The 27,430-nt window shown below is 39.8% G+C and overlaps 2 protein-coding genes across 2 annotated transcripts; both read left to right on the top strand.

Annotated features, from left to right (window-relative positions):
• The first annotated feature begins 4,648 nt into the window (after positions 1 to 4,648).
• On the top strand, positions 4,649 to 5,273 carry LOC104002811 (late cornified envelope protein 1A). The gene has a single exon (XM_009431901.4). It carries the CDS (start codon positions 4,649 to 4,651, stop codon positions 4,979 to 4,981), a length of 333 nt encoding a protein of 110 aa, XP_009430176.1. The 3' UTR covers positions 4,982 to 5,273.
• Positions 5,274 to 19,688: 14,415 nt separating this feature from the next.
• LCE6A (late cornified envelope 6A) lies at positions 19,689 to 20,814 on the top strand. Its single transcript, XM_003308479.2, has 2 exons — positions 19,689 to 19,844; positions 20,332 to 20,814. The coding sequence occupies exon 2, from the start codon at positions 20,353 to 20,355 to the stop codon at positions 20,593 to 20,595; it is 243 nt and encodes an 80-aa protein (XP_003308527.1). The 5' UTR covers positions 19,689 to 19,844; positions 20,332 to 20,352; the 3' UTR covers positions 20,596 to 20,814.
• Positions 20,815 to 27,430: the final 6,616 nt, after the last annotated feature.

Below are 27,430 nucleotides of genomic sequence, written 5' to 3'. Positions count from 1 at the left end.
CACATTGTTCCTTAATCAATAGATCACAGTCTGAGCGACAATTGCTTTATAATTATGCTTGGTGTTTTGTGAGATAAGTTCCCATGCATTCTTCTTCATTGTTATCCTGTCTATTCTGGGCCTCTTGCTGTTTCATTTGAGTCGTAGAATCAGCTCATTAAGTTCCGTTGAACTCTCTCTTGTGGTTTTCATTAAAATTACATGGAATCCACAGGCTGACTTGTAGAAAATTGACGTCTTTAAGACAATGTTTCTTTCTATTATGGTCTACTTTAATGCGTTTCAATAAAATGTTGTAATTTTTCCATTTGTTCGTCTTTTAGAGATATTGATTCTTAGATGTCTCATATTTTTGTTACTGATATCTATGGTTTTATTTTTAAATAACAATTTCCGATTATTGGTATATACGTGTTCTATAACATAACAGCTTCAGTCAAGAAATATCTTTTTATGCCTAAATGTAGAACCACAAAATAATTTTAATTATTGCCATATGTGCCTTTATATGCCTGTTTCACAATTTAATACCCTAAGTATTAAAATAAGTACTTAGTAGTAAGCGTTTCCAATTTACTTTATTACAATACCATAGTTAACACCTTTGAGTATTTAGATTTTCACATTTTTATAACAATCTACACAAAATGAAAGCCTGAAAATTGGAATCTCTTGCTCAAAATATATGTACATTCTACCTTTTAATTATTTGAACTCACCAGTAAATAATATCTGAATGAATCAATAACCAGTTTGCCTTTCAGAAAGGTATTCCATCCACAGTAACTTTTCCCTCCCATATCCACCCTTCATTTGTAAAATTTTTAAATCTTTGCCTATTTAATATGAATGCATAAATTCCATAGAGAAAAATAAAAGATAATTATTTTTATATATGTATTTTCACTATAAATTTAACATTTTGCATTGCCTGCTTATCTCTTTTGTCCATTATTTTCATGGAATTTTTTTCTTATTACTTTGTAAAGTATATTTGCATGTCAACAGTGTTAATCTTATTCCTGAGATATGTGATGTAATTTCCTCTCAATTGGTCACTTCTCTTTCAGGAGTGTTTACATGTTGCTCTTTTCCACATGAAGTTTTTATTCAGAAGTAAATAAACATCACATTTTCCTTTTGTAACATGGTTTTGGGAGCCACCAGGCATAAGAAATAATGAACTATCCTTTTCTACTTTAAGAGTGTTATTTAATAATGTATATTATAAGAAAGGATCTAATGGGTGAAAAAAATAACCCATTAACATACTAGGTGCTGATTCCAAAGCATAAAGTACAATACCACTCAGTATGAAGTTCGAGTGATTCTTTAAAAATTGAACATTTCCAAAAATGTGTTAATTAATAACCAGTTTACAGATGGACATAGAAACAATTAGAAAAAAAGTATTATAGTCATTCCTATAAATTTACAATGTGGGACATAATGCTTTACTTTTGATTTGCCTCATAGCTGCATTCTAGATCTCAGCCATGTCCGCTTCCAAGCCTTGATAACAGAAGATCTAAAAATCCAGTCACTTGCTTAATAAAAATTTTATGAAATTTAAGTCACTGACATCATACAATTAAGGCAAGCAGACCAACCTTTATGAGGTTTCAAACCTGCTGCCAACTTACCATCCAGATCTAAATCAGACTGATTGACATATTGAGTACCACATCACTAGAGGCATGGATCATGTGATCCCTCAGGCCAAGTATCCTAAGAATCAGTGAGTCTGCTTCTGAGTAAGACTTACCTATGAGCCAAGGTATTGATATCCTGACCACTCCCTTATAACAAAGCCTTTTGTAACAACCTGAGCAGGAAAAGAAGAGTTACACTCAGGCAACATAGGTACAGATCTCTGCAGGATGACATATCCTCAGCATGTATGTTTGCATGCTCCAGGTTCTTATGCTGATGGCCTAAGTCATGTGGAATAACTATTCATAAACTCTATAGTGCTATGCAAATGCTGGCTTCATGCCTGACCAAAAAATAAATGTGTGTGTATATACATATGTATGTACATACATATATGTGTATATATACACACTTTTAGAAATAATGATAACTTATAGTATGCATAAAATGTGCAAGGAATGGTTCTATGAGCTTTAAGTATGTTATCTCATTTAATACTCCTAACAAACTCATGAAGGAGGTTATTAAAATCCCCATTTTACAGTCAAGGAAACTGAGGCAGTGAGATTAGTTTGTCCTACATTATATAAGTAGTATCAGAGCTAGGATTCATCCTCAAGATGTCTGGCTCCAAAGCCCCAAAGCTAACTTCCAAGTACTTTCTCCAAGCTCAAGCTGATTTTCAGAGGCAGATCTACTTTGAATATGTGCTCCACACAATGCACACCTAATGCACACACCACACTTAGAAACGCACATACCACACTTAGAAACACACACACATGTCCGGGCATAGTGGCTCAAGCCTGTAATCCCAGCACTTTGGGAGGTCAAGGCAGGCAGATCACGAGGTCAGGAGATCGAGACCATCCTGGCCAACACGGTGAAACCCTGTCTCTACTAAAAAAAATACAAAAAAAAATTAGCCAGGCGTGGTAGCGGGCACTGTAGTCCCAGCTACTCGGGAGGCTGAGGCAGTAGAATGGCGTGAACCTGGGAGGCGGAGCTCGCAGTGAGCCTAGATCATGCCACTGCACTCCAGCCTGGGCAACAGAGCGAGACTCTGTCTCAAAAAAAAAAGAAAAAAAAAAGAAACATGCACACAGGCACACACACACAGGCACACACACACGTAAACAACTCCCAGTGGCTAAGTGGTGGGACACATGTGAAAAAGCTAAGAGGCTTCTGTGTTTCTTTATTCAAACCTGGATGCCTGGAGCTCATAAATTCACATTGCTAGAGGAAGAAGGAGAACATTTGGGGGACCACACTTCAAGAGCGAGAACTGAGAGGTAGGCACCTCTAAGAGAATAAGGTACCAGGTGGTGGTGGGAATTCACTCCCACCCCATTTCTAAGTCATATTCCACACTAGGAACAGCTCCCCTGAGCCCCGTGGAGAAAGGCAGATGTGGAGCTGCCAGTCACTCCTTGTCACAGGACCCATGTGGGTGTCAGGAGACAGATCCTTTCATTCCCAGGCCCTGTCTCACAGCTGGAGGCAGAGCCCAGGCCAGGATAAAAGGGCTCGTGGCCAGAGCACCCCATCCATTCACCTCCTGAGGTGCTGAAGGACCCTGTGCTGCCTGTGACCTCGGTAAGTGTCCACTGGGAAAAGGAGCAGGGTTTCCACAGAGGGATGCCCAGACCAGGGCAGGAGGGAAGGCTGGGCAGGGCTTTGTTGGGGAGGGGTAGCTGGATTAGAAGAGGTGGAGAATGTCTAGAAATTCTGATGAAGTTCAAGCTGTGGGGCAGGAGAGATGGGAAGCACCTGGATGATTTGTATGTCTGTGCTTCATGATCTAATCCAAATTAGTTCTGTATTTTTTTTAGTGTCTCCCATTCCAGATAAGTTAAAACAAACTTTCCTTTCAGAGAGTAGATCTTAGCAACTCAACTGTGTCTCTTCCCCGAAGCCTGTACTGGGATTATAGTGGTTCTTAAATAATGGAGACCAGAGACCAGAGGAAGCATATTTGGAGCTTGATAAACACAGAGATACATGGCCCTTACACCTTCATCAGGAGTGAGTTAGTCATGAGTGGTGCCTGGGCATCTGTATATCAGAAGCCCCAGTGTTGAACAGCAAGTAACAAGTTGAAATTTATGGTTGCCAGGGTGGCAGATGGAGGAGTCTGTGGGTTCTAAGAGGGAGCTTCACTAGGCATGGGTTCACCAGACCAGGAAATCTAGGGTCACGTGTCAGCTTGCTACAATTAGCTTTAGACCTCATTTCTCCATTTATAATATGATTTGGGATAGCCAGCTCATATGATGACCCTTTGCAATTCTGACTATAATATATTGTGTGTTTGTGTCAACCAAATACAGCCATCTGGGAAGCTCCTCCAAAAGGGAATCTTTATTTTTATTTTATTATTTTATTTCATTTATTTTTGAGACAAAGTGTCATTCTATTGCCCAGACTGCAGTGCAGTAGCATGATCTTGGCTCCCTGCAGCATTGGCCTCCTGGGCTCAAACGATCCTCCAGCCTCAGCCTCCTAAGTAGTTGGGACTACAGGTGCATGCCACCATACCCAGCTAATTTTTTTTTTAGAGATAGGGTCTTCTTGTTTATTTTTTAAAAAGCAGAACTGCAGGTTTAAACTGGCTCCTAGATTGGACATTTTCAGAATTCTAAGTGGTGCAGAAGGGTAGACTTCAGTCAGATTCTGTGAATGTCAGATTGCCTTTTCCACTTAAAGGACATTAATTTTGGGCAAGTTTGTTAATACAGATGTCCTCATTATATTGCTTGGTTAAAATAAGATAGTCTATTTCTATTTTATAAAAACATCCTGATGATCCTATAAGACATTGTGAAAGCATTTGACAAACAATTTTAGAGATAATTTCTCTCTGACTTATTTGAACAGGTTTTAAAGATGTAGCAAAAATAAATGATGGTAAAAAGGCAATAAGGGTGGCCTCTGTGCCTGGCTCTAACTTGCTGTTTGACTCTCCTTCAGCTCCTGAACACCCACCGCCGAGATGTCCTGCCAGCAGAGCCAGCAGCAGTGCCAGCCCCCTCCCAAGTGCACCCCCAAGTGCCCTCCCAAGTGCCCCACCCCTAAGTGCCCCCCAAAGTGTCCCCCTAAGTGCCCTCCAGTCTCTTCCTGCTGCAGTGTCAGCTCCGGAGGCTGCTGTGGCTCCAGCTCTGGCGGCTGCTGCAGCTCTGGGGGAGGTGGCTGCTGCCTGAGCCACCACAGGCGCCACAGGTCCCACCGTCACAGACCCCAGAGCTCTGGCTGCTGCAGCCAGCCCTCGGGAGGCTCCAGCTGCTGTGGAGGGGACAGCAGCCAGCACTCTGGAGGCTGCTGCTGAAGTGGACTCTGCACCTAGAAGAGCAGACTCGGGTGAAATGAGTGATCAAACATTTCCTCCTCACCTGTCTCCTCCTGGGCCTGCAAGAGTGGCTGAGATGCCCCCGTGAAGGCTCTGAGCTCTGGCCTAGAGGATCCCTCTGCCCTGGGATCCAGAAACTTGATTCTTCTCCCACAAACCTATCTGCTGCCCCTGACACCAACTGTGTTGTCTACTCTGGGATCCCAAGCCACAAACTCACTCTCCAGTTCATTTCCTGCAGCCTCAAGTGAAACAATAAAGCAAAAGATCTTCTTGCCACTTATTGTGGACTGTTCCTTGCCTGTTTGTGTCTCCAATATTTTTTTCACTGCTCTCTATTTTCCTGCTGCCTGGAAGCTTTGGAAATCAAGATGTGCTAGTCGCATGGCTAAAGATATGGAGGAGGGGAGAGAAAAACATCTCTGGCTCCTACTTTGACACCTTATGTCAGAGGAATCACTACGTGGCTCTGCCTGTGCCCATCTTCCTGGTGTTTCAGGAACACAGAGCCTTGTGCTTTGGACTTCTTCAGGGTCCTACTTGGTCTCCAGGGTGTGGCAGGGAGACAGATATGCACCCCATCCTTTCATCCATCTACCCCTCCTCCCCTTTACAATACTGCCCACTCACTCCCAAATTTCATTCTCTTTCAGTAAAAAATATTAGAAAATTATATGTAAACTTTCTGCAAACAGACCATGAATCTTAGACTATTCTAACTACAAGTATGCATAGAACATGTGGTAAATATGATCTGAAAAAACTTAAAAATCCGTAGAAAAGGAATCAGTATGTTAAAAATCAATGTCTTTCTTTTCTCTCCCAGAGTCCCAAGTCCAATCTTTCCAGTCAAATATTTCGTCTCTATATTTTGTGAAGAAGTCCTGATTTTTCATCAATATTTTTTCAATTACAAATTTTACATGAGATTGAATAATTGTTAATTTAATTTTGTGTGTATTATGCCTCAATAATTTTACTATGAACTGGATAAGTGGGCAATACCCTGCACTTATTTTTTTAATCCATGAAAACCCCCTGGTGTCTGGCAGATCAGAGAGCAAGAACATGTAGGAATAATGTGATGTCCACCTCACAAATGCTCTGATTAATACAACCTCTAGATGTCCCTGTGTCTTTGGTCAGTCACCCAAGGGACATCCAGTACACTGATTCTCAGCCATATACCTGCTTCTTGACTATTCCAGGAGACTAGATGAGGGATATATTCCTTTTGGCTTCAGTAACAAGAAGGAGCTCAAGCACTGCACATATTGGGTGACCCCTCCAAATAATTCAACTAGCATATTAATAAGTATGGAGCTGACTGGTGGCCAAAGTGACAGATGATACCATTCCCCAGAAAGGAAATAATGTTCCAGCTGGGATCAGACACACGCTAAGGTCCAGGTTTCTCTCTCCCCAACTTGGACTGCGTGCTCCCTAAGGGCAGCTGCTATATAGCCATCTCAGACCAGAGTTCCATGAAAGCCAAGACTGTGTTTTCCCATAAGGTCATAAAGATTTTCTTGTATATTTTCTTCTACAACTTTTATTGTTTTAGGCCCTCAGTTCGGTTTTTGATCCATTTTGAGTTAAATGTTTTTAATGTTATAAGATAAGGGTCAATTTTATTATTTTGCTTGTGGTTTTCCAGTAGCCATAGCATTATTTGTTGAAAGATTGTTTCCTCAGTGAAACAGTCAAATTTTTGGCACCCTTGTCAAAAAATCGTTAACCATCAATTTATGGTTTATTTTTGACACTCAATTCTCTTCCACTGCTCTTTGTGTGTAGCTTTAGTTGACAGTTTTGTTTTGATTCTTGTTTTTTGTTTTTCTTCTCAGCATTTTGAAAATGCCATTCCAATGCCTCTGGCTTTCATTGATTAAAAATAAGCTATAAATATTATTGGGGTTTCCTTGTAAGTGATGAGTCATTTTTCTTTCACTGTTTTCAGGAGTCACTCTTCAACTTTTTTCCCCAATACTTTTACAGTGATGTCTCTAGATGTGAGTCTTTTTGTGTATCTCATACTCTGAGTTTGTTGATCTTGTTAAATGAATAGATTGTTTTTCATCAAATTTAGTAAATTTTACATCATTATTTTTGAATTTTTTTCTGTTTTCTGTTCCTTTTCTCTATCCACTCCTTCTTGTACTCCTATTACACATATGTTGGTGTGCATATATCCCAGAATTTTCTGAGGCTCTGCCTACTTTTCTTCATTACTTTTTTCTCAGTGTTATTTAAATTGCTTAATTGCTATTGATCTATCTCATTTGCTGATTCTCTCTTCTGACAGTTCAATATATTGTTGAATTTTTCATTTCAATTATTTTACTTTTCAACTCTAGAATTTCAAGTTAATTCTTTAAAAAAAATTCTACCTGTTTATTGACATTCTTTATTTTATAAACATTACCATACCTTCCTTTACTTCTTTAAAAATAGTTTCCTGACAGCTCCCAGCATAAGCAATGCAGAAGACAGGTGATTTCTGCATTTCCAACTGAGGTACTGGGTACATCTCACAGGGGAGTACAGGACAGTGGGTGCAGTACAGTGGATGCAGTGAACCATGCGTGAGCCGAAGCAGGGGGAGGCATCGCCTCACCCAGGAAGTGCAAGGGGTCAGGGAATTCCCTTTCCTAGTCAAAGAAAGGGGTGACAGACGGCACCTGGAAAATCGGGTCACTCCCACCCTAATACTGCACTCTTCCAACAGGCTTAACAAACGGCACACCAGGAGATTACATCCTGCACCTGGCACAGAGGGTCCTAGGCCATGGAGCCTCGCTCATTGCTAGCACGGCAGTCTGAGTTCAAACTGCAAGGCAGCAGCGAGGCTAGGGGAGGGGCGCCCACCATTGCTCAGGCTTGAGTAGGTAAACAAAGCGGCCCCGAAGCTCGAACTGGGTGGAGCCCACCACAGCTCAAGGAGGCCTGCCTGCCTCTGTAGGCTCCACCTCTGGGGGCAGGGCACAGACAAACAAAAGACAGCAATAACCTCTGCAGTCTTAAATGTCCCCATCTGACAGCTTTGGAGAAAGTAGTGGTTATCCCAGCACACAGCTTGAGATCTGAGAACAGGCAGACTGCCTCCTCAAGTGGGTCCCTGACCCCCGAATAGCCTAACTGGGAGGCATCCCCCAGTAGGGGCGGACTGACACCTCACAGGGCTGGGTACTCCTCTGAGACAAAACTTCCAGAGGAACGATCAGGCAGCAGCATTTGCAGTTCACCAATATCCGCTGTTCTGCAGCCACTGCTGCTGATACCCAGGCAAACAGGGTCTGGAGTGGACCTCCAGTAAACTCCAACAGACCTGCAGCTGAGGGTCCCGACTGTTAGAAGGAAAAGTAAAAAACAGAAAGGACATCCACACCAAAAACCCATCTGTACGTCACCATCATCAAAGACCACAGGTAGATAAAACCACAAAGATGGGGCAAAAACAGAGCAGAAAAACTGGAAACTCTAAAAATCAGAGCATCTCTCCTCCTCCAAAGGAACGCAGCTCCTCACCAGCAATGGAACAAAGCTGGATGGAGAATGACTTTGACGAGTTGAGAGAGGAAGGCTTCAGAAGATCAAACTACTCCAGGCTAAAGGAGGAAGTTCGAACCAATGGCAAAGAAGTTAGAAACTTTGAAAAAAAGTTAGACGAATGGATAACTAGAATAATCAATGCAGAGAAGTCCTTAAAGGAACTGATGGAGCTGAAAACCAAGGCACGAGAACTACGTGATGAATGCACAAGCCTCAGTAACCAATGTGATCAACTGGAAGAAAGGGTATAAGCAATGGAAGATGAAATGAATGAAATGAAGCATGAAGAGAAGTTTAGAGAAAAAAGAATAAAAAGAAACGAACAAAGCCTCTAAGAAATATGGGACTATGTGAAAAGACCAACTCTACATCTAATTGGTGTACCTGAAAGTGACGGGGAGAATGGAACCAAGTTGGAAAACACTCTGCAGGATATTATCCAGGAGAGCTTCCCCAATCTAGCAAGGCAGGCCAACAGTCAAATTCAGGAAATACAGAGAATGCCACAAAGATACTCCTCGAGAAGAGCAACTCCAAGACACATAATTGTCAGATTCACCAAAGTTGAAATGAAGGAAAAAGTGTTAAGGGCAGCCAGAGAGAAAGGTCGGGTTACCCACAAAGAGAAGCCCATCAGACTAACAGCTGATTTCTCGGCAGAAACTCTACAACCCAGAAGAGAGTGGGGGCCAATATTCAACATTCTTAAAGAAAAGAATTTTCAACCCAGAATTTCATATCCAGCCAAACTAAGCTTCATAAGTGAAGGAGAAATAAAATACTTTATAGACAAGCAAATGCTGAGAGATTTTGTCACCACCAGGCCTGCCCTAAAAGAGCTCCTGAAGGAAGCACTAAACATGGGAAGGAATGACCGGTACCAGCCACTGCAAAAACATGCCAAATTGTAAAGACCATCAAGGCTAGGAAGAAACTGCATCAACTACTGAGCAAAATAACCAGCTACCATCATAATGACAGGATCAAATTCACACATAACAATATTAACCTTAAATGTAAATGGGCTAAATGCTCCAATTAAGAGGCACAGACTGGCAAATTGGATAAAGAGTCAAGTCCCATCAGTGTGCTGTATTCAGGAAACCCATCTCACGTGCAGAGACACACATAGGCTCAAAATAAAGGGATGGAGGAAGATCTACCAAGCAAATGGAAAACAAAAAAAGGCAGGGGTTGCAATCCTAGTCTCGGATAAAACAGACCTTAAACCAATAAAGATCAAAAGAGACAAAGAAGGCCATTACATAATGGTAAAGGGATCAATTCAACAAGAAGAGCTAACTATCCTAAATATTTATGCACCCAATACAGGAGCACCCAGATTCATAAAGCAAGTCCTTAGTGACCTACAAAGAGATTTAGACTCCCACACAATAATAATGGGAGACTTTAACACCCCACTGTCAACATTAGACAGATCAGCGAGACAGAAAGTTAACAAGGATATCCAGGAATTGGACTCAGCTCTGCACCAAATGGACCTAATAGACATCTACAGAACTCTCCATCCAAAATCAAGAGAATATACATTCTTTTCAGCACCACATCACACCTACTCCAAAATTGACCACATAGTTGGAAGTAAAGCTCTCCTCAGCAAGTGTAAAAGAACAGAAATTATAACAAACTGTCTCTCAGACCACAGTGCAATCAAACTAGAACTCAGGATTAAGAAACTCACTCAAAACCGCTCAACTACATGGAAACTGAACAACCTGCTCGTGAATGACTACTGGGTACATAATAAAATGAAGGCAGAAATAAAGATGTTCTTTGAAACCAATGAGAACAAAGACACAACATACCAGAATCTCTGGGACACATTCAAAGCAGTGTGTAGAGGGAAATTTATGGCACTAAATGCCCACAAGAGAAAGCAGGAAAGATCCAAAATTGACACCCTAACATCACAATTAAAAGAACTAGAGAAGCAAGAGCAAACACATTCAAAAGCTAGCAGAAGACAAGAAATAACTAAGATCAGAGCAGAACTGAAGGAAATAGAGACACAAAAAACCCTTCAAAAAATCAATGAATCCAGGAGCTGGTTTTTTGAAAAGATCAACAAAATTGATAGACCGCTAGCAAGACTAATAAAGAAGAAAAGAGAGAAGAATCAAATAGATGCAATAAAAAATGATAAAGGGTATACCACCATCGATCCCACAGAAATACAAACTACCATCAGAGAATACTACAAACACCTTTACGCAAATAAACTAGAAAATCTAGAAGAAATGGATAAATTCCTCGATACATACACTCTCCCAAGACTAAACCAGGAAGAAGTTGAATCTCTGAACAGACCAATAACAGGCTCTGAAATTGAGGCAATAATTAATAGCTTATCAACCAAAAAAAGCCCAGGACCAGATGGATTCACAGTCAAATTCTACCAAAGGTACAAGGAGGAGCTGGTACCATTCCTTCTGAAACTATTCCAATCAATAGAAAAAGAGGGAATCCTCCCTAACTCATTTTATGAGGCCAGCATCATCCTGATACCAAAGCCTGGCAGACACACAACAAAAAAAGAGAATTTTAGACCAATATCCTTGATGAACACTGATGCAAAAATCCTCAATAAAATACTGGCAAACCGAATCCAGCAACACATCAAAACCTTATCCACCATGATCAAGTGGGCTTCATCCCTGGGATGCAAGACTGGTTCAACATGCGAAAATCAATAAATGCAATCCAGCATATAAACAGAACCAAAGACAAAAACCACATGATTATCTCAATAGATGCAGAAAAGGCCTTTGACAAAATTCAACAAACTTCATGCTAAAAACTCTCAATAAATTAGGTATTGATGGGACGTATCAAAATAATAAGAGCTATCTATGACAAACCCATAGCCAATATAATACTGAATGGGCAAAAACTGGAAGCATTCCCTTTGAAAACTGGCACAAGACAGGGATGCCCTCTCACACCACTCCTATTCAACATAGTGTTGGAAGTACTGGCCAGAGCAATCAGGCAGGAGAAGGAAATAAAGGGTATTCAATTAGGAAAAGAGGAAGTCAAATTGTCCCTGTTTGCAGATGACATGATTGTATATCTAGAAAACCCCATTGTCTCAGCCTAAAATCTCCTTAAGCTGATAAGCAGCTTCAGCAAAGTCTCAGGATACAAAATCAATGTGCAAAAATCACAAGCATTCTTATACACAAATAACAGACAAACAGAGAGCCAAATCATGAGTGAACTCCCATTCACAATTGCTTCAAAGAGAATAAAATACCTAGGAATCCAACTTACAAGGGTTGTGAAGGACCTCTTCAAGGAGAACTACAAACCACTGCTCAATGAAATAAAAGAGTATACAAACAAATGGAAGAACATTCCATGCTCATGGGTAGGAAGAATCAATATCATGAAAATGGCCATACTGCCCAAGATAATTTATAGATTCAATGCCATCCCCATCAAGCTACCAATGCCTTTCTTCACAGAATTGGAAAAAACTACTTTAAAGTTCATATGGAACCAAAAAAGAGCCCTCGTTGCCAAGTCAATCCTAAGCCAAAAGAACAAAGCTGGAGGCATCATGCTACCTGACTTCAAACTCTACTACAAGGCTACAGTAACCAAAACAGCATGGTACTGGTACCAAAACAGAGATATACACCAATGGAACAGAACAGAGCCCTCAGAAATAATGCCGCATATCTACAACTATCTGATCTTTGACAAACCTGACAAAAACAAGCAATGGGGAAAGGATTCCCCATTTAATAAATGGTGCTTGGAAAACTGGCTAGCCATATGTAGAAAGCTGAAACTGGATCCATTCCTTACACCCTATACAAAAATTAATTCAAGATGGATTAAAGACTTACATGTTAGACCTAAAACCATAAAAACCCTAGAAGAAAACCTAGGCAATACCATTCAGTACATAGGCATGGGCAAGGACTTCATGTCTAAAACACCAAAAGCAATGGCAACAAAAGCCAAAATTGACAAATGGGATCTAATTAAACTAATGAGCTTCTGCACAGCAAAAGAAACCACCATCAGAATGAACAGGCAACCTACAGAATGGGAGAAAAATTTTGCAACCTACACATCTGACAAAAGGCTAATATCCAGAATCTACAATGAACTCAAACAAATTTGCAAGAAAAAAACAAACAACCCCATCAAAAAGTTGGCGAAGGAAATGAACAGACACTTCTCAAAAGAAGACATTTATGCAGCCAAAAGACACATGAAAAAATGCTTATCATCACTGGCCATCAAAGAAATGCAAATCAAAACCACAATGAGATACCATCTCACACCAGTTAGAATGGCAATCATTAAAAAGTCAGGAAACAACAGGTGCTGGAGAGGATGTGGAGAAATAGGAACACTTTTACACTGTTGGTGGGACTGTAAACTAGTTCAACCACTGTGGAAGTCAGTGTGGCAACTCCTCAGGGATCTAGAACTAGAAATACCATTTGACCCAGCCATCCCATTACTGGGTATATACCCAAAGGATTATAAATCATGTTGCTATAAAGACACATGCACACGTATGTTTATTGCGGCACTATTCACAATAGCAAAGACTTGGAACCAACTCGAATGTCCAACAATGATAGACTGGATTAAGAAAATGTGGCACATATACACCATGGAATACTATGCAGCCATAAAAAATGATGAGTTCATGTCCTTTGTAGGGACATGGATGAAGCTGGAAACCATCATTCTCAGCAAACTATTGCAAGGACAAAAAACCAAACACCACATGCTCTCACTTATAGGTGGGAATTGAACCATGAGAGCACATGGACACAGGAAGGGGAACATCACACACCGGGGCCTGTTGTGGGGTCGGGGTAGAGGGGATGGATAGCATTAGGAGATATATCTAATGCTAAATGACGAGTTAATGGGTGCAACACATCAACATGGCACATGTATACATATGTAACAAACCTGCACATTGTGCACATGTATCCTAAAACTTAAAGTATAATAATAAAAAAAAAACAGTTTCCTATAATTCTTTAAAAGTGGCAACAATGGCTACTTTGGAATTTTTGTTTATTAAGTCCAGCCTTTGGGCCCTCTCCCAGGAAGTTTCTGTTTATTGCTTCTTTTCCTGTGTAAGGGTCATACTTTCTAGTTTATTTGCATGTATCACGTGTTTTTTCTTTAAAAGTGGTTATTTTAGAGATTAGAATGTAGCAACTCTGTGTAATGATACTCCTCTCCCTTTAAGGTGTGCTGTTGCTTGTTTATTTGTTTGACTATTTAGATAGACTATATTAGTAAAGTCTATTTCTCCTGAAATGGGATGTCTCTGATGTCACTCCTCAGGGGACTCAACCCTGGGCTTGCTCACAGTTACCCTGAATGACAGTAGGTTTAGCAGAACTCTCTTTGGTTGTCTCTTCGATGATTTCTCTGTTAAGCTATCTCTGTTGGCATCACACACAACTGTTAGGCTTCACAACAGTTGCTGACAGATTGCTTTATTATTTTTGATAATGTCCTAGAACACAAACACAAATTGCTTCATAATTGAAGCCAATTACGTCTAGGCCCCTTTGCAAGGCCAGGTTTGAAATTTGTTCGAAACCCGGGAAGACTCTACTTAGCCCTCACTTTCCTTGGTTTTCTCTGGTAAACAAGCTGCCCTATGGTTTAGCATATTGCTCTTATGACTCAACAGCCTCTTCTTAAATGCTTGCCAACAAAATCTCTCCCATTTACCAAAGTGCCTTTAAGCTTGAACGTCCCCACACTCTTTTCCAAATATAGTCAGTTCCTTTGGTGAGAACTTTGGAGTTCTCTGGGTTTTCTGGACATCCTCTTCCCTGGACAAATTCTCTTAGCCACTGCTTTTGAGCTGAGGGCAAATGTCTCCTGGAGCTCACTGCTGATTAATGAGCAGAACACTTTAATGGGGTGGCAACCACTATTCTTCTTGGATTGTTTCTCCCACCATCGATCCTCCACCCTACAAGTGAGCTGGGACAAAGGCCTTTGGTGTCCCAATATTCTTGCCCTGCTGCACCTGAGGTAGAGTGACTGCCTGCCCCATGAGTGGGAGATGGAGAGTAAGAAAGCCCCCAATCTCTTAGAGTCCCCCTCCTGGAATTTAGTCTCTATACCACAGAACTAAGGGAAGAGGTGTAAGAAATGTTGGCAGCCTCCCCCTCACAGGAAGACACTGGAGGCCATGATTTGGAGCTAAAGGGGGATGGAACCTTATCTCATTGATTGCATCTTCCAAGAGTGGAGCTAGCATCATGCCCAACTGGAAGAGATTAGGGAGGGTGCAAGTTATGATTCAAGTGCCACAGACTATTGTTATTGTTACTATGATTTAGTAGATTTTCTTGAATAAAAGTTTTTTAATTTGCTCTATACCCTTAGGACAATTTGCAAAGGACAATTGCAAAACTTTTTTTCAAGTCTTAATTATTTTGCTAGGAGAAGGGTCCAAGGAGTTCTTCATGCCACTGTTCTGAAAGTCCTCCCTAAAGGGATTTTTATTTAATTTGTCTTAGGTTTTCCATAAGGCTTTTAAAAAAATACTCTGAATTGAGATTTTATGTATTTATAGATTTCTTTTATAATTTAGTCTTTAAAAGTTTTTTTAACATAGAGTTGTGAACAACCTAAGCTGTGGACACAGTTTTTTTTGGTATTTATTTATTTATTTTTAATTCTTTTTTTTTTTATACTTTAAGTTCTAGGGTACATGTGCACAATGTGCAGGTTTGTTACATATGTATATATGTGCCATGTCGGTGTGCTGCACCCATTAACTCATCATTTACATTAGGTATATCTCCTAATGCTTTCCCTCCCCACTTCCCCCACCCCACAACAGGCCCCGGTGTGTGATGTTCCCCTTCCTGCCATGGACACAGTTTTAATTATTTTCTTCTAAATCTTAGAAGCTTTCTTTTCTCTTTCTTTGGATGATGAGAAAGGGAAAAAAGAGACTTACTCGTCTGATGAAGAAAACACTACACTAAGCTCTTCTTTTGCCAATGACAATTTATTCTATTGAAATGGAAACTAAACCACTTATATCCAATGGTCTACATCAGGGGCATCCAATCTTTTGGCTTCCTTGGTCCACATTGGAAGAAGAAAAATTGTCTTGGGCCACACATAAAATACTATTAATACTTGGGCCACACAATAATACTAACAATAGATGATGGGCTAAAAAAAATCACAAAAAATTTCATAATGTTTTAAGAAGGTTTACAAATTTGTGATGATGGCATTCAAAGCCATCCTGGGTCACATGGGGCCCACAGGAGTTGAACAAGCTTGGCCTAGATTAACAAGCCAGTTCTGATGATATTATAGTCTTGAGTACAAGTCGGGATAATTGGTGGTTTGGATACCATCCTACCTGGAGGAAAGAGGTAGGACCAGATCTCTTGGCCTTTCTTCCTAAGAAAACATGAGCAGGGCTGGGTTCTAAAATAAGAAGTACCTGTAGAAAACATGATATAGATTTCTTGAACACTCCCCTCAAACTAAACTCTTTGGCACAGTCTAAGTAAAAATATAATAGTGTTCAGGAAATATAATTGAGGTGTCCACAGTGTGATGTGGACAATCCCAAACTCACCATGTCTGATTTCATCATGGCCTGAGTCTGTATTTCATCAGAATTAATTGACTCAGGACATAATATTTGAAAAGCATTCTGTAAACTAAAGTTCTTTGCAAACATCTGTGATGGGGATTTTTAAAAACTTAATAATTAACAAACCTAATAACTAGTAACTGTAATGAACCATTGTGTACACTGAAATGGGGCTTGAGATATACAGATCATAGCCCCATGTTCAAGGCATTAACAATATCACATACAAGTACAATTTTTTATGATAATAAATTATATGTATAACAAGCAATAAATGTTCTGAAAGATTTTCTCAGCCAGGCATTGTCTAGAAATTCATTACAGAGAACACGGGATTTGGAGCGGCCCTCGGAAGTAGTCTCAGAAGAGGAACCAAGAAAGACAAGAAGTAAGACACAAAGAAAGACAGAAAGAAAAAGAAAAAAGAAAGAAAAGAAAAAAGAAAGGAAGAAAGAAAGAAAGAAAGAAAAAAGAAGGAAGGAAGAAAGAAAAAAGAAAGAGAGGAAGAAGGAAGGCAGGCAGGCTGAGGAAATAAGAGGAAGACAAAGAGACAGAGTGGGAAAGGGAGGAAGAAAGAGAGGTAGAGACAGACAGACATCAGATAGGATAAAAGCCAGTTCACCATACAATAAATCCATCCATTCAGCAGAGGAGGAGACATAATGAGAGGAAGTTCCAGAAGTTAAGCATAAAGCGATGGGATAGGTTCGAGTATACACAGGGACTTGAATGCTGGCTAAAGGAATTTAGATTTATCCGGAAGACATCAGAGTGTTCTGGATGAACACTTAACAGTCAGGGCAATTATTCATTAAAAACATAAAGCAAAATAAACGAGATTTTAAAAATATATTTGAGGAGTTACTTCAGGAATAGCCAAATGATTTGAGATATCAGAAAGAAATTGACCAAAGAGAAACCCAGACACTTGGGAAGCCAAGCAACTTCATTTGAGGCTGGGGACCTAGAGATATCTCTTGCTCAGAGAAACAGTCTCCTGAATAGAGACCAGGAATGAGATGGGATTATTCTCAGAGATGGGCTCCTGTCTTCAGACCAGGTGGGGACTCTGATAATGGTGGGAGCTACATCACTTGAGACACTACTTTTCTAATGTGGTACATTTAAGAGGACTAGTTGTATTCTCAAGCTACAACTACAATTTGCCTGTTTGCCGATTTTTCACTTACAAGCTTGTGTTACCTATTAATTTGTCTGTATTCCCTCTGGAGAGTGAAAGCTTTGAAACATAATATAGACATCTTATTCTTTCTTGTATCCAGTACATAGTTGGGACTTAATAAATATCAAATCACATAATTATAGACACAATCTGAACCAGGAAGAGAAGTGGAGTGGGATTAGAATAAGAACATTACATTTCTGTGGTCCTGATTTAAAACTGGCTGGACTTTTAAGTTTATCTGAAAGACAGTGCAGCTCAGGGGCCTCAAACAGGCTCACTTAATGAGCTAGGCAAATCTAGATGCTGGACACACTCCATCCTATATGTGATGAAATTCACTGTACTGAAAAGGAGGGGGCTAAGAGATTTCTGTGGACAATTTATTATGGGAGGTGGTCTGGGAGAGATATAGAAGGGACAGGAAGTGTAGTTTGCCTAGGGCAGAGCCTCCAGAAAGAACCCTCAGCCCTAGGCAGAGACAGTAAGGGTTGGGTACTTGCTAGTTAACTTCAAAAAAATGCATTTGTGATGTGTGAGGTCTCTGAAGCATGTGTTTAAGTGGTGCAGGTCTTGGGTGGGGAAAAGGAGCAACTGGTGCATTGAGACCAGTGTTACTTTGCCTTCCTACTAATGCTTAGTGCAAGGGAAGCACTTCTGAGGCACCATCAGAGTTATTTCTGGTGTCTGAGGGAAGAAAAGAGGAGAAAGAGAAGGAGAGAGAAGAGGGAAAAGGAAGCAAAGGAAGATGGGGTCTATCCCTGAGGCTGTCTAAATCAGGCACTCTCTCTCCAGGGCTCTGCTCTAACAGAGTGAGCGAGGTTTCATACCATTCTTCCACCTGCTGTTTCACTCACAAAGATCTTCTCTTCCTCCATCCAAACTGCATCTCAAAGTTTTCCCAGATGAAGCAATTGAAACCTGATGATCCTGCCCTGCTGGATTTTGGGATCCAATAGCTGCTCCTTTTCTGGCCTTGTCCTATTTTCCACCCTGGTCTTCATACCCTCTCCCATACCACAACCCTACTCACCTTTGTCCTATACATGATTTGAAGGCCTTTGAGGACTGCCCCTACAGTCATAATGTTCCTTGTAATTGCTCATCTTTTTATTTACCCAACTGTTTCCTGAATACCTACTGTGTGTCAGGCATCAGAAATACAGAGGCAGGTGAGGCACACTCTTGAGCAGCAGGGAGTTTCATCAGTGCCTTTTAACTTAGCTGGGCACACCAGGAGCGATTCTGAGATGGAAGCATCCAGAGGTGAGGGACTGTGTTTAGAGAATGTTCCCAATTTAAGCACTGCCAAAACATGATTATCTCAATTTTCATGAAAGGTAAAGAAGAACTTTTCACTCTGTGGAAGGCTTTTCCACAATGTCCCTTGATAATTCCAAGAACAGCTCCCCTTTTGCATTTAAGAGACAGCAGGTGTGTGAAGGTTTTGCTTCCCACCCTCTGCTCAGCCTATTGTGTAAGGTGAGGTCCACCCACAGAGTTCCCTGTAGTATTTATGAAAGGGTGTTCACAAATGCCTTAGGGGAGAATGATGGAAACAAGAAGTCAAGGTCTCGTCCACAAAACAAAATGAGTTGGGCTTTATTTTATTCCTGTTTTTTTTCTCCTGAAACACAAAGTCTTTTCTAATGGCACATAGACTGTTTCATTCAACAAATACTAATGAGTATTTTCTTTGTGTCAGGAACAACATCAGGCTCTAGGAATGCAGAAGTGATAAAGGCAAGGTCCCTGTCATCAAATAACAGTTTAATAGGTGAGATAGGATATGTATCTTGGTCACATGACCCAAAGCAATAGTAAAGGCTGTGAGATGTATCTATAAAGGTCAGAGGATGAAGGACTCACATGTGGCTAGAGCAATGGGCCAATCTCCACAGAGGTGATGACACAGAATGGGATGCTGACAGTCATGGATGATGGGTGGGGAGTAGACAAGGAAGGTCTTCCTCAGACCCTGGGTGATGTCAAACCTGATTTTTCCCTCCAGTCCTACATAGAATTCAACAGCAGCTGCAACCCGCCCAGCCTCCCAAGGACATCATCCAGATTAGCCAGTGTACCCACTTCTGCGTAGGCCAATCTGAAGGCCCCGGCCTTCTGCTCACTCACGTACCTGCAGATGCCTTTGAACCACATCCCAGCTACATGTAGCTGAGGAATCTGGCACTGGGAATTGTGAAATACCCAGATCAATCATCCGCTCCATGGCTCTCCTCCAATGGCATGTGGCCTGGAGGCTTCAACTGGAGGATATATAAAAGAGCCTCTTACTTCCTGGCAACACAAGGCCTCCAGACTCCTCCTGGGATAACTTGTCCACACATCTTCCACTAGGGTAAGGCTACTTCTGGCTGAGGAGATACTTGGATGTAGCTCAAGTGCTGCTTAGGCAGTCCTGATCTCTCCTCTTGTCTCTTCCCAGGGAGCTGAAAAGCCAGGTAGGAGATGCTTGGGGTAGAAAGAAGGGAAGAGAAGTGGATCCCTGCAAAAGAAAGACCCCAAATAATCTAACATGGGAGAAAGCCATAGAAGTTAGAGGGCCAGAAAAGCAGAGATGGGACAGTCAGACTTAGGAGTCTGGGGACAGAATAAGACAGAGTAAAGAAAGAGCAGAGACTTGGCTCTCCTTTGCACTTAACCAGGTGGACGTTGGGCTGGGAAAAGTAAACTGTCAGCTCAACTAAGTACAATTTGTCTTTTTTTTTTTTAAGGAAGCATATATCATTAACATGGTTATTAGTAAGTGAGTCCCCTGGGAAGATTTACTCCCAAATATTTAGTTCTTTCAAGTCCGTTTTTCTCCTCCTGAGATGGAGTTCAGTGGGTTGTAAATGCTGGACTCCATTTTTGGCAGCTCCAGTTCGTGGAGGAGAGAAACAGAAGCTCAAGCTGCCTGGGTCCCTGATATAACTATTTTTCTTCCAGATTCAACCTGGTAGCCAAGCAATGTCACAGCAGAAGCAGCAATCTTGGAAGCCTCCAAATGTTCCCAAATGCTCCCCTCCCCAAAAATCAAACCCCTGCCTAACTCCCTACTCGACTCCTTGTGGTGCTCCCCATTCAGAAGGTTGTCATTCCAGTTCCCAAAGGCCTGAGGTTCAGAAGCCTAGGAGGGCTCGTCAAAAGCTGCGCTGCCTAAGTGGGGGCACAACCTACCACTGCAAAGAGGAAGAGTGTGAAGGCGACTGAGCCCAGAAGAGTTGAGGCACAGGTGCAGTTACTCTCTCCCTGCCCCACCTTTGGGTACTAATTTCCCCTTGGAAAGCCAGGCCCTCAACCTCTCATTTGGGCTGAGAAACACTTCCTGATCCCCAGCTCTAGAGAAGCGAGAACTAGGCTGAGCCACGCTGCTACTGCTCTCTTCCATTCACCCCTTCAGCTCAGCAACAATAAAGCTCTTTACTTGGAGCCCTGACTTCTGTGAGTTCTTGAGACCCCTGCTCAGATGTGCTGAGACCCCCGCTTCAACCCAAGTGCATGGTGCTTCTCCTCCTTCCTCTTAAGACAGCTGATGGTATTTTTAAGAAGCAGATGTTCTGGGATTTATGTCCCAGTTTCCAGCAGCCTCACAGCCATCAACCCATGTCATTGCATGATTCTAGCACCAAAGACTACAATAAACATATGTTGAGCACCTACTGTGTACTGGCCTCTGTGTTTACAGATGTAAGTGGGAAATTTGTCCCTGCTCTAGAAAGCTTATAATCCAGTAGGAGATGCAATGGACACTTCAGATAGAAACAAGTGGATTAGTAAATATCATTTTAAGCTGATTAGTTTACTCATTTTTATCTCTCATTTGTGTTCAAAAGAACTTAAAGCAGAAATTTAAAAAGTACCTTAGGTCAAAGACAGCAGAGAGAGGAGAACCATTCTGATGGTGTGGATCAAAGGTGGTTTCCTAGGCCTTGGAAGGAAAGAGAGTATCCCACTTGGGAGTGGGGAGAAGAGGCTCCCAGACCTCTAAAGATAGCAGACTTTGGTGCTAGGAGGTGCAGTGAGGAGGAATGTTCATCCAGGTGGAAAATCCAGCATAAACAAATGCATAACAAGGGTGGTACTTGCCAATGGTGTGTATTTCAATTTGGCTGGAGTGCCAGGTGTGAGATGAGAGATATGACACAGTTCATAACCCCAAGTCTTCATGATAATTCAAACCAGCTGAGTTTACTGAGCTTTAGGTATCAAACACCAGCTACCAAAAGATCATACCTCTGGGAAAAGTCTGGGCCCAAACCCCAAGTCTAGTAGTCTGAGATGAGGGAAGCATGACATAAATTACACAGGCTTGAAGGGGACTTGAAGCTCAACTATGATGCATATAAATATAAGTTTATGTAAATAATTTTGTTGATCTGCGTTTTTGGCAAGACATTAAAAGCATTACTTTTTTTAACCAAATATCCAACTCAATAGATTGTATTGACCAGGCTCAGAACAGAATTTCAACCTGTAATATCCAGTATGTGGGATTCTCATTTTCAGAGCTTAGTAATTCTCCTCATTGCTAGGACATGATGTCACCTTTGTGATGACACACATCTATATGCAGATATGTATCATGGTTATATATAATTATAATTTCATATGCATGATTTTTCTCATTAAACAAATGACACACACTTGTATAAAGATTTGTTAATGGGCATATGTAACTAACCTGCACAATGTGCACATGTACCCGAAAACTTAAAGTATAATTAAAAAAAAAAAGAAAAAAAAAAAGATTTGTTAATGGAGATAAGCTTAAGGAAGATGACTAAGATCAAGCTAAAAATCCTATCGCCTAAAAATAACCATGGCTAATCATTTCATAGATGTATTTGCAAACCTTTAAACATCACACAATGGGTTCATTACAGAATACTTTATAACCTACATTTTTTTTTACTGTTAAGTAAATGGTAAAATTGAACAAGAGTCATTGTCAATACTCTTCCATGCTGGTAAATATTGATCAACACTATTTACACATGATATTCACAAACACATCATGATCTGCATAACTAGGTCTCCAATACTGGGCATTTATGTTGTTTTTGCACTTGCTGTCAAGTGTAATTTAAAATAATCATTCCCATTGATAGTTATTCTTAATTTTCTTAGAATAAGTTTTTAGAATTGGAATAAATTAGCAAAACTATGAAGACTTTTTCAGACTCTTCAGCAAGACTGCATTTTGGGAGCAATAAAAATTACTCCACTTAAGAAATTAATTATGGTAGAGGGGATTTCTTTCGTTTGAGAGCAAAAGTGAGTACTAGGTTAAAGGACTGCCCCAGTTTATAGTGGAAAAAGTCCACTTTTTGAGAAGAGACACTTCCTAAAAAGCTTGAGAGGTGTCCACCTATTTGCCATCATAAAATCTATACTTTAAAGAAAGTTTAGATGCCTTCCTCTTTTAAGGAAAAAAGAGTGCTGTATATTGTATGAAGCAATATCTTATGAATATTGATATACCATTGTTTGAAATTTTGTGTCTATATTTGCATGAGAGATTTTTGGGAAGAATCCCATATTTCCCTAGGAAAAATACAAAATATCAATGTTGAGTTGATTGTGTAAAGCTCAATGTGTAAGAACATCTTTTTTTCTACTTTTTATTTCTGCTCTTTATTGAAGGCAGGCATTTACCAAAGGAAAATTTTTTTAAAAGTTTTACAGAAACTGTTTTTCTTTGACAGGAACATTACTTACTATTTTGGCCTACTCGGCTTTCTCTAGTCAGTACTTGAATTCCCTGTGCTAAGTGTTCAACCTATGTATTATTCTATAGATACACTGGTTAGTCTGTGTCAAATTGATTTCAAAATTACTACAATGAAAATAAACTAATGATTTGATTATTGTTTTTCTTTATAAAGGCTGTATTTGGCATCTTCACAATTCCTAAAATATGCCTCTACATCAGAAATGTCAATAGGAGTGACTTTTTTATATGGCTTTAGGATGGCTTCATTTTAATACTACATGCACATTGTATTTTGTTTTATAGTAATAAGTAATGAAAAATGCAGACTTTATATTTTACACAAAATGTCCTGTAAATCTATATATATATGTTATGATTTATACATAAATATATATGTAGTTTTAAGCATTCTCACCACAAAAAAAAGTATGTGAGATAATGCATGTTAATTAGCTTGATTTACTCATTCCACAATGTACACATTATTTCAAAACAATATGTTGTACATGCTAAATATATACAGCACAAATTTTATTTGCCAGTTAAAATAAATAAATACATGTATTTTTTAAATGTCCTATATATAAAATTTTGTAAGTTCATAGGAACAACAAAACTAGGTAAATGGTACAATTCCTTTTATTTAGAATATATCTAACTTTATGCTTTTAACAAATGTTAAAAATCTTACATATATTTTACATCTTTTAATTCAGAAAACTTTATTTTGACAGAAAAACTTTATATATTTGATATTTAACATATTATTTTATCTAATTTTTAGAAAATGTTAAATGCTATATTGTTTGGACTAAATAAAGAACACATAAGTTAAAAGAAAAAAAGGTGCTAGGTGTTTAGAAGCGCTCCCCAGGGACTTTGAAACATCCCCAGGTGTCAGTTCCTAACACTACTCTGTCTTCCTTAACAAGTCTGGACTCCAGCCTTCCAGCAAGCAAGCTCTTGCACGGAAGCTGAACTTGAGCCCAGTGATCTCAGTTCAGGCCATCCACTGCCTCAATATGCCCAGCTTTTCCAGGGTCTCCAGTCAGGACAAATAGGGCCCTCTTCAGCCTGGCCCATGGTCAACATAGTCAACCTCTACTGCGGCTGGCATAGCCCACTCCCTAAGTATAACACCTTTTTAGCAGCTATGAGTTTACAGTGTTTGACAGGCGGTATTTTGCTATTGGATGGTATACACTTCATGATACAGCATAAATAATAAGTCGTTCCTTTTATTTATTCCTGTACAGATATCACAAATAATATATTAAAATAAAATTAATCTAAAGTGAAGGAAATGCGGTGCTGATTTAGTAGGAAGTCAAGAAATACTGCCCAAACTTCAGGAATGAAGAAATAGAGTTTTAATTATAGCATTTAAAGTTATAGAGGTAGCCAATAATGATATTAAAATAAAAAATATGTCTAAATAAGAAGGAGGGAGGGAAGGGATGATGAATGTGAGCTTAATTCTGTTTTTTATTGAGAAGGTAAATAGACACGGCCTAAGAAATAAACGTATAAGCAGATTATTTAGACTGATACTTAATTTTTTCATATTACAACTATTTGGATTACCTGACTTTAAATTTTCATTTAAATATATTGCTTTCCTATAAATAAATAACTAAAAGCACATCCCCTTTTTTCACATGCATCTGTAAGAGTCCTAGGCCAAACCTTCCCTAACAGAGCAAGTACAAGTTGAAATCCTGTCAGATGAAACTCACTTCAAATATTTGACAACTCTGTGGCTTTATGAAAATTTCTGTGCCTCTGAAATCTTCCTCATCTAAACATTAGATAAAAATTATAGTATCTGCCTTGTGAGACTGTGGAGGGATCACACATGATATCATAGGTAACATGTACTGCATGTCTAACTCAATTTAACTCCAAGTTGTAAGTTTGTTGTAGTTTACATTTGGGGTACACTCTATTTTTTTAAATAGACTGTTTATTTTATAATAATTTTAGATTTACAGAAAAATTGCAAACATAGTTAAGAATTCCTGTATATCTGCACTGTTTCCTTTGTTAATATCTTACATTAATAGTAAATTTGTTATAATCAATTTTCTGTGTTCCTGAGTCCCATTTAGTAAAATCAAGTTATAGTCAGTGGTCACATCTCCTCAGGTTCCTCTTGACTGTGACTGTTTCTCAGACTTTTTTTATTAAGTTGGTGCAAAAGTAATAGTGCAATTAATTTTGCACCAACCTAGTATTTTGGATGACTTTGACAGTTTGAGCAGTACTTGTTGGGTATTTCGTAGAGTGTCTCTCAATTGAGATTTGTGCAGTGTTTTTCCTATGATTATAATAGGATTATTGACCTTTGAGAGGAAGATCACAGAGGTAAAGTGCCATTCTCCTCACATCATATCAAGGTTATATAGCAACGTGACCTCACTGCAAACACTGACCCTGGACAGTGTTCATCAAGTTTCTCTATTGTAAAGTTACTCCATTTCTTTCCCTTTCTGTACTCATGTCTTAGGAAGGATGTCACTCCACATCACCCATTCCAAGGGCAAGCCACCTCCTTATGGGGCTGGGAGTACATGTTATATATGCTGTATAAATTATTTGTAATTCTTCTCTATGAGAGATTTTCCTATTTTCCCTCCCTTTTTAAGAACTATACAATCATTTCTTCTTATCAGCATGAACTGATAGATATTGGATACTATTTATGTCATACTTTGGGTTATAATCCAATATATGGCATTTACTTGTTGCTCATATTTTTCCAGCCTTGGGAGCTCTTTCAGTTGGCTCTTGTGTCTCTTCCCCAATAACACCACCACTTCCTTTTCTGAGCACTCCCTGGCTTTCTGGTCCTACAAGATGCTTCAGACTTATCTTGTATAGTCTCTGTCCTGAACCTAGATTAACTCATTGCTCTAGTGAGCCTTGGTTTCTGTTATTGAAAAACTGTGTTGTAAACCAAGTGTGTTGGTTGTGCTCATTGCTAGTGGAATGTCATTGCTTCTAAGCTTTCTCAGTGGACAGAGATTAGAAATATATGTGCATATACGAATCAGTGTATATCCATAATTATTTCAATATGTATCCATCTTTTTCTGTATTAAGCTAACCATTAGTTTATACTGATGTCTTTAATTCTAATTTAGTATCACATGGTTTATTCTAGCCTTCCTTGCTTAGCTATCATTTCTTACTCCAATACTGAGAAATCAGGCTCTCACCATCTGCCATATATTCAATTATATGTTCAATCCCAGTTTGCCTATATGGTGTACTCTATTTTAAAAACAAAATTATAAAATGCTCAGTAGGCAGTGTATCCTATGTAAGCAACATTTTTTTCTTGCCTTTGCAGGTTATATGATTGTTTATTGAAAAGAAAGAATGAGTGAGCCAGGGTTGTTGAAACTGGGTAAGGATGGGATCAAGGTAAAGACAGAACATCCTGAAGGTCAAGGAGCTGAACAGAGTCTCAGCATGGTGGCTTAAGGATGTAATCTCAGTACTTTGGAAGGCCAAGGCTGGAGGATCACTTGAGCCCAGGAGCTTGAGACCAGTCTGGGCAATATAACAAGATCTCATCTGGACTAAAATGGTAAAAAAAAAAAAAAAAAATAGCTTGGCATGGTGGCATGCAGCTGTGGTCCCAGCTACTCAGGAGACTGAGGCAGGAGGATCCCTTGACCCAGGAATTGAAGGCTTCAGTGAGCTATGATTGTACCACTCACTGTACTCCAGCCTGGGCAACAGAGTGAGACGGTCTCTAAAAAGGAGGAGCAGCTAGTGGGGGTTGGAGGCTGAATAGAAGTAGGCTTTCACTCCATGGGGACCTCCTTCTATCAAAACCTCCTACTCAGCTTCCTCCTCCTGCCATTCCATCTTAACAGACCCACTTCTGAGAACAAGCTTCCTTCATATAGTTTGGACACAAAGAGTAAGGTTACGGGTATCTTGCATGGGGTTATGGGCATGAGAGGGCCTCACTCCATATAAGGCACAGGTTGAAACAGTTTGGATTTTCCCTATGAAGCAGGACAGGAGTGAACATAGCATCTCTGCTACACAACTATAAATAGGAAATCAGGAAACCATACGGAACAGGCTGTGAGTAGATAAAAGAGCACATGATATTCAATCTGCAACCTACATAGTTGCTATACCTCAGCCTAATGAGTAGTTCTGAACTTCCTGACATACAGAATATAAAGAGACAGTCTATTATACACTCTTTTTTTCTTCAAAGGAAGGATAGACCGTCATAACAGTGGATTCTAAAAGAAATTGTTTGCAATAGTCAGCAAGACACTTAACAACACTCTTACAACAAATACACAG

The sequence above is a fragment of the Pan troglodytes genome, chromosome 1 (assembly GCF_028858775.2).
Source record: "Pan troglodytes isolate AG18354 chromosome 1, NHGRI_mPanTro3-v2.0_pri, whole genome shotgun sequence".
NCBI lineage: Eukaryota > Metazoa > Chordata > Mammalia > Primates > Hominidae > Pan > Pan troglodytes.
The sequence above is the reverse complement of the archived record's forward strand: the minus strand, read 5'-3'. Positions and strand labels throughout refer to the sequence as shown.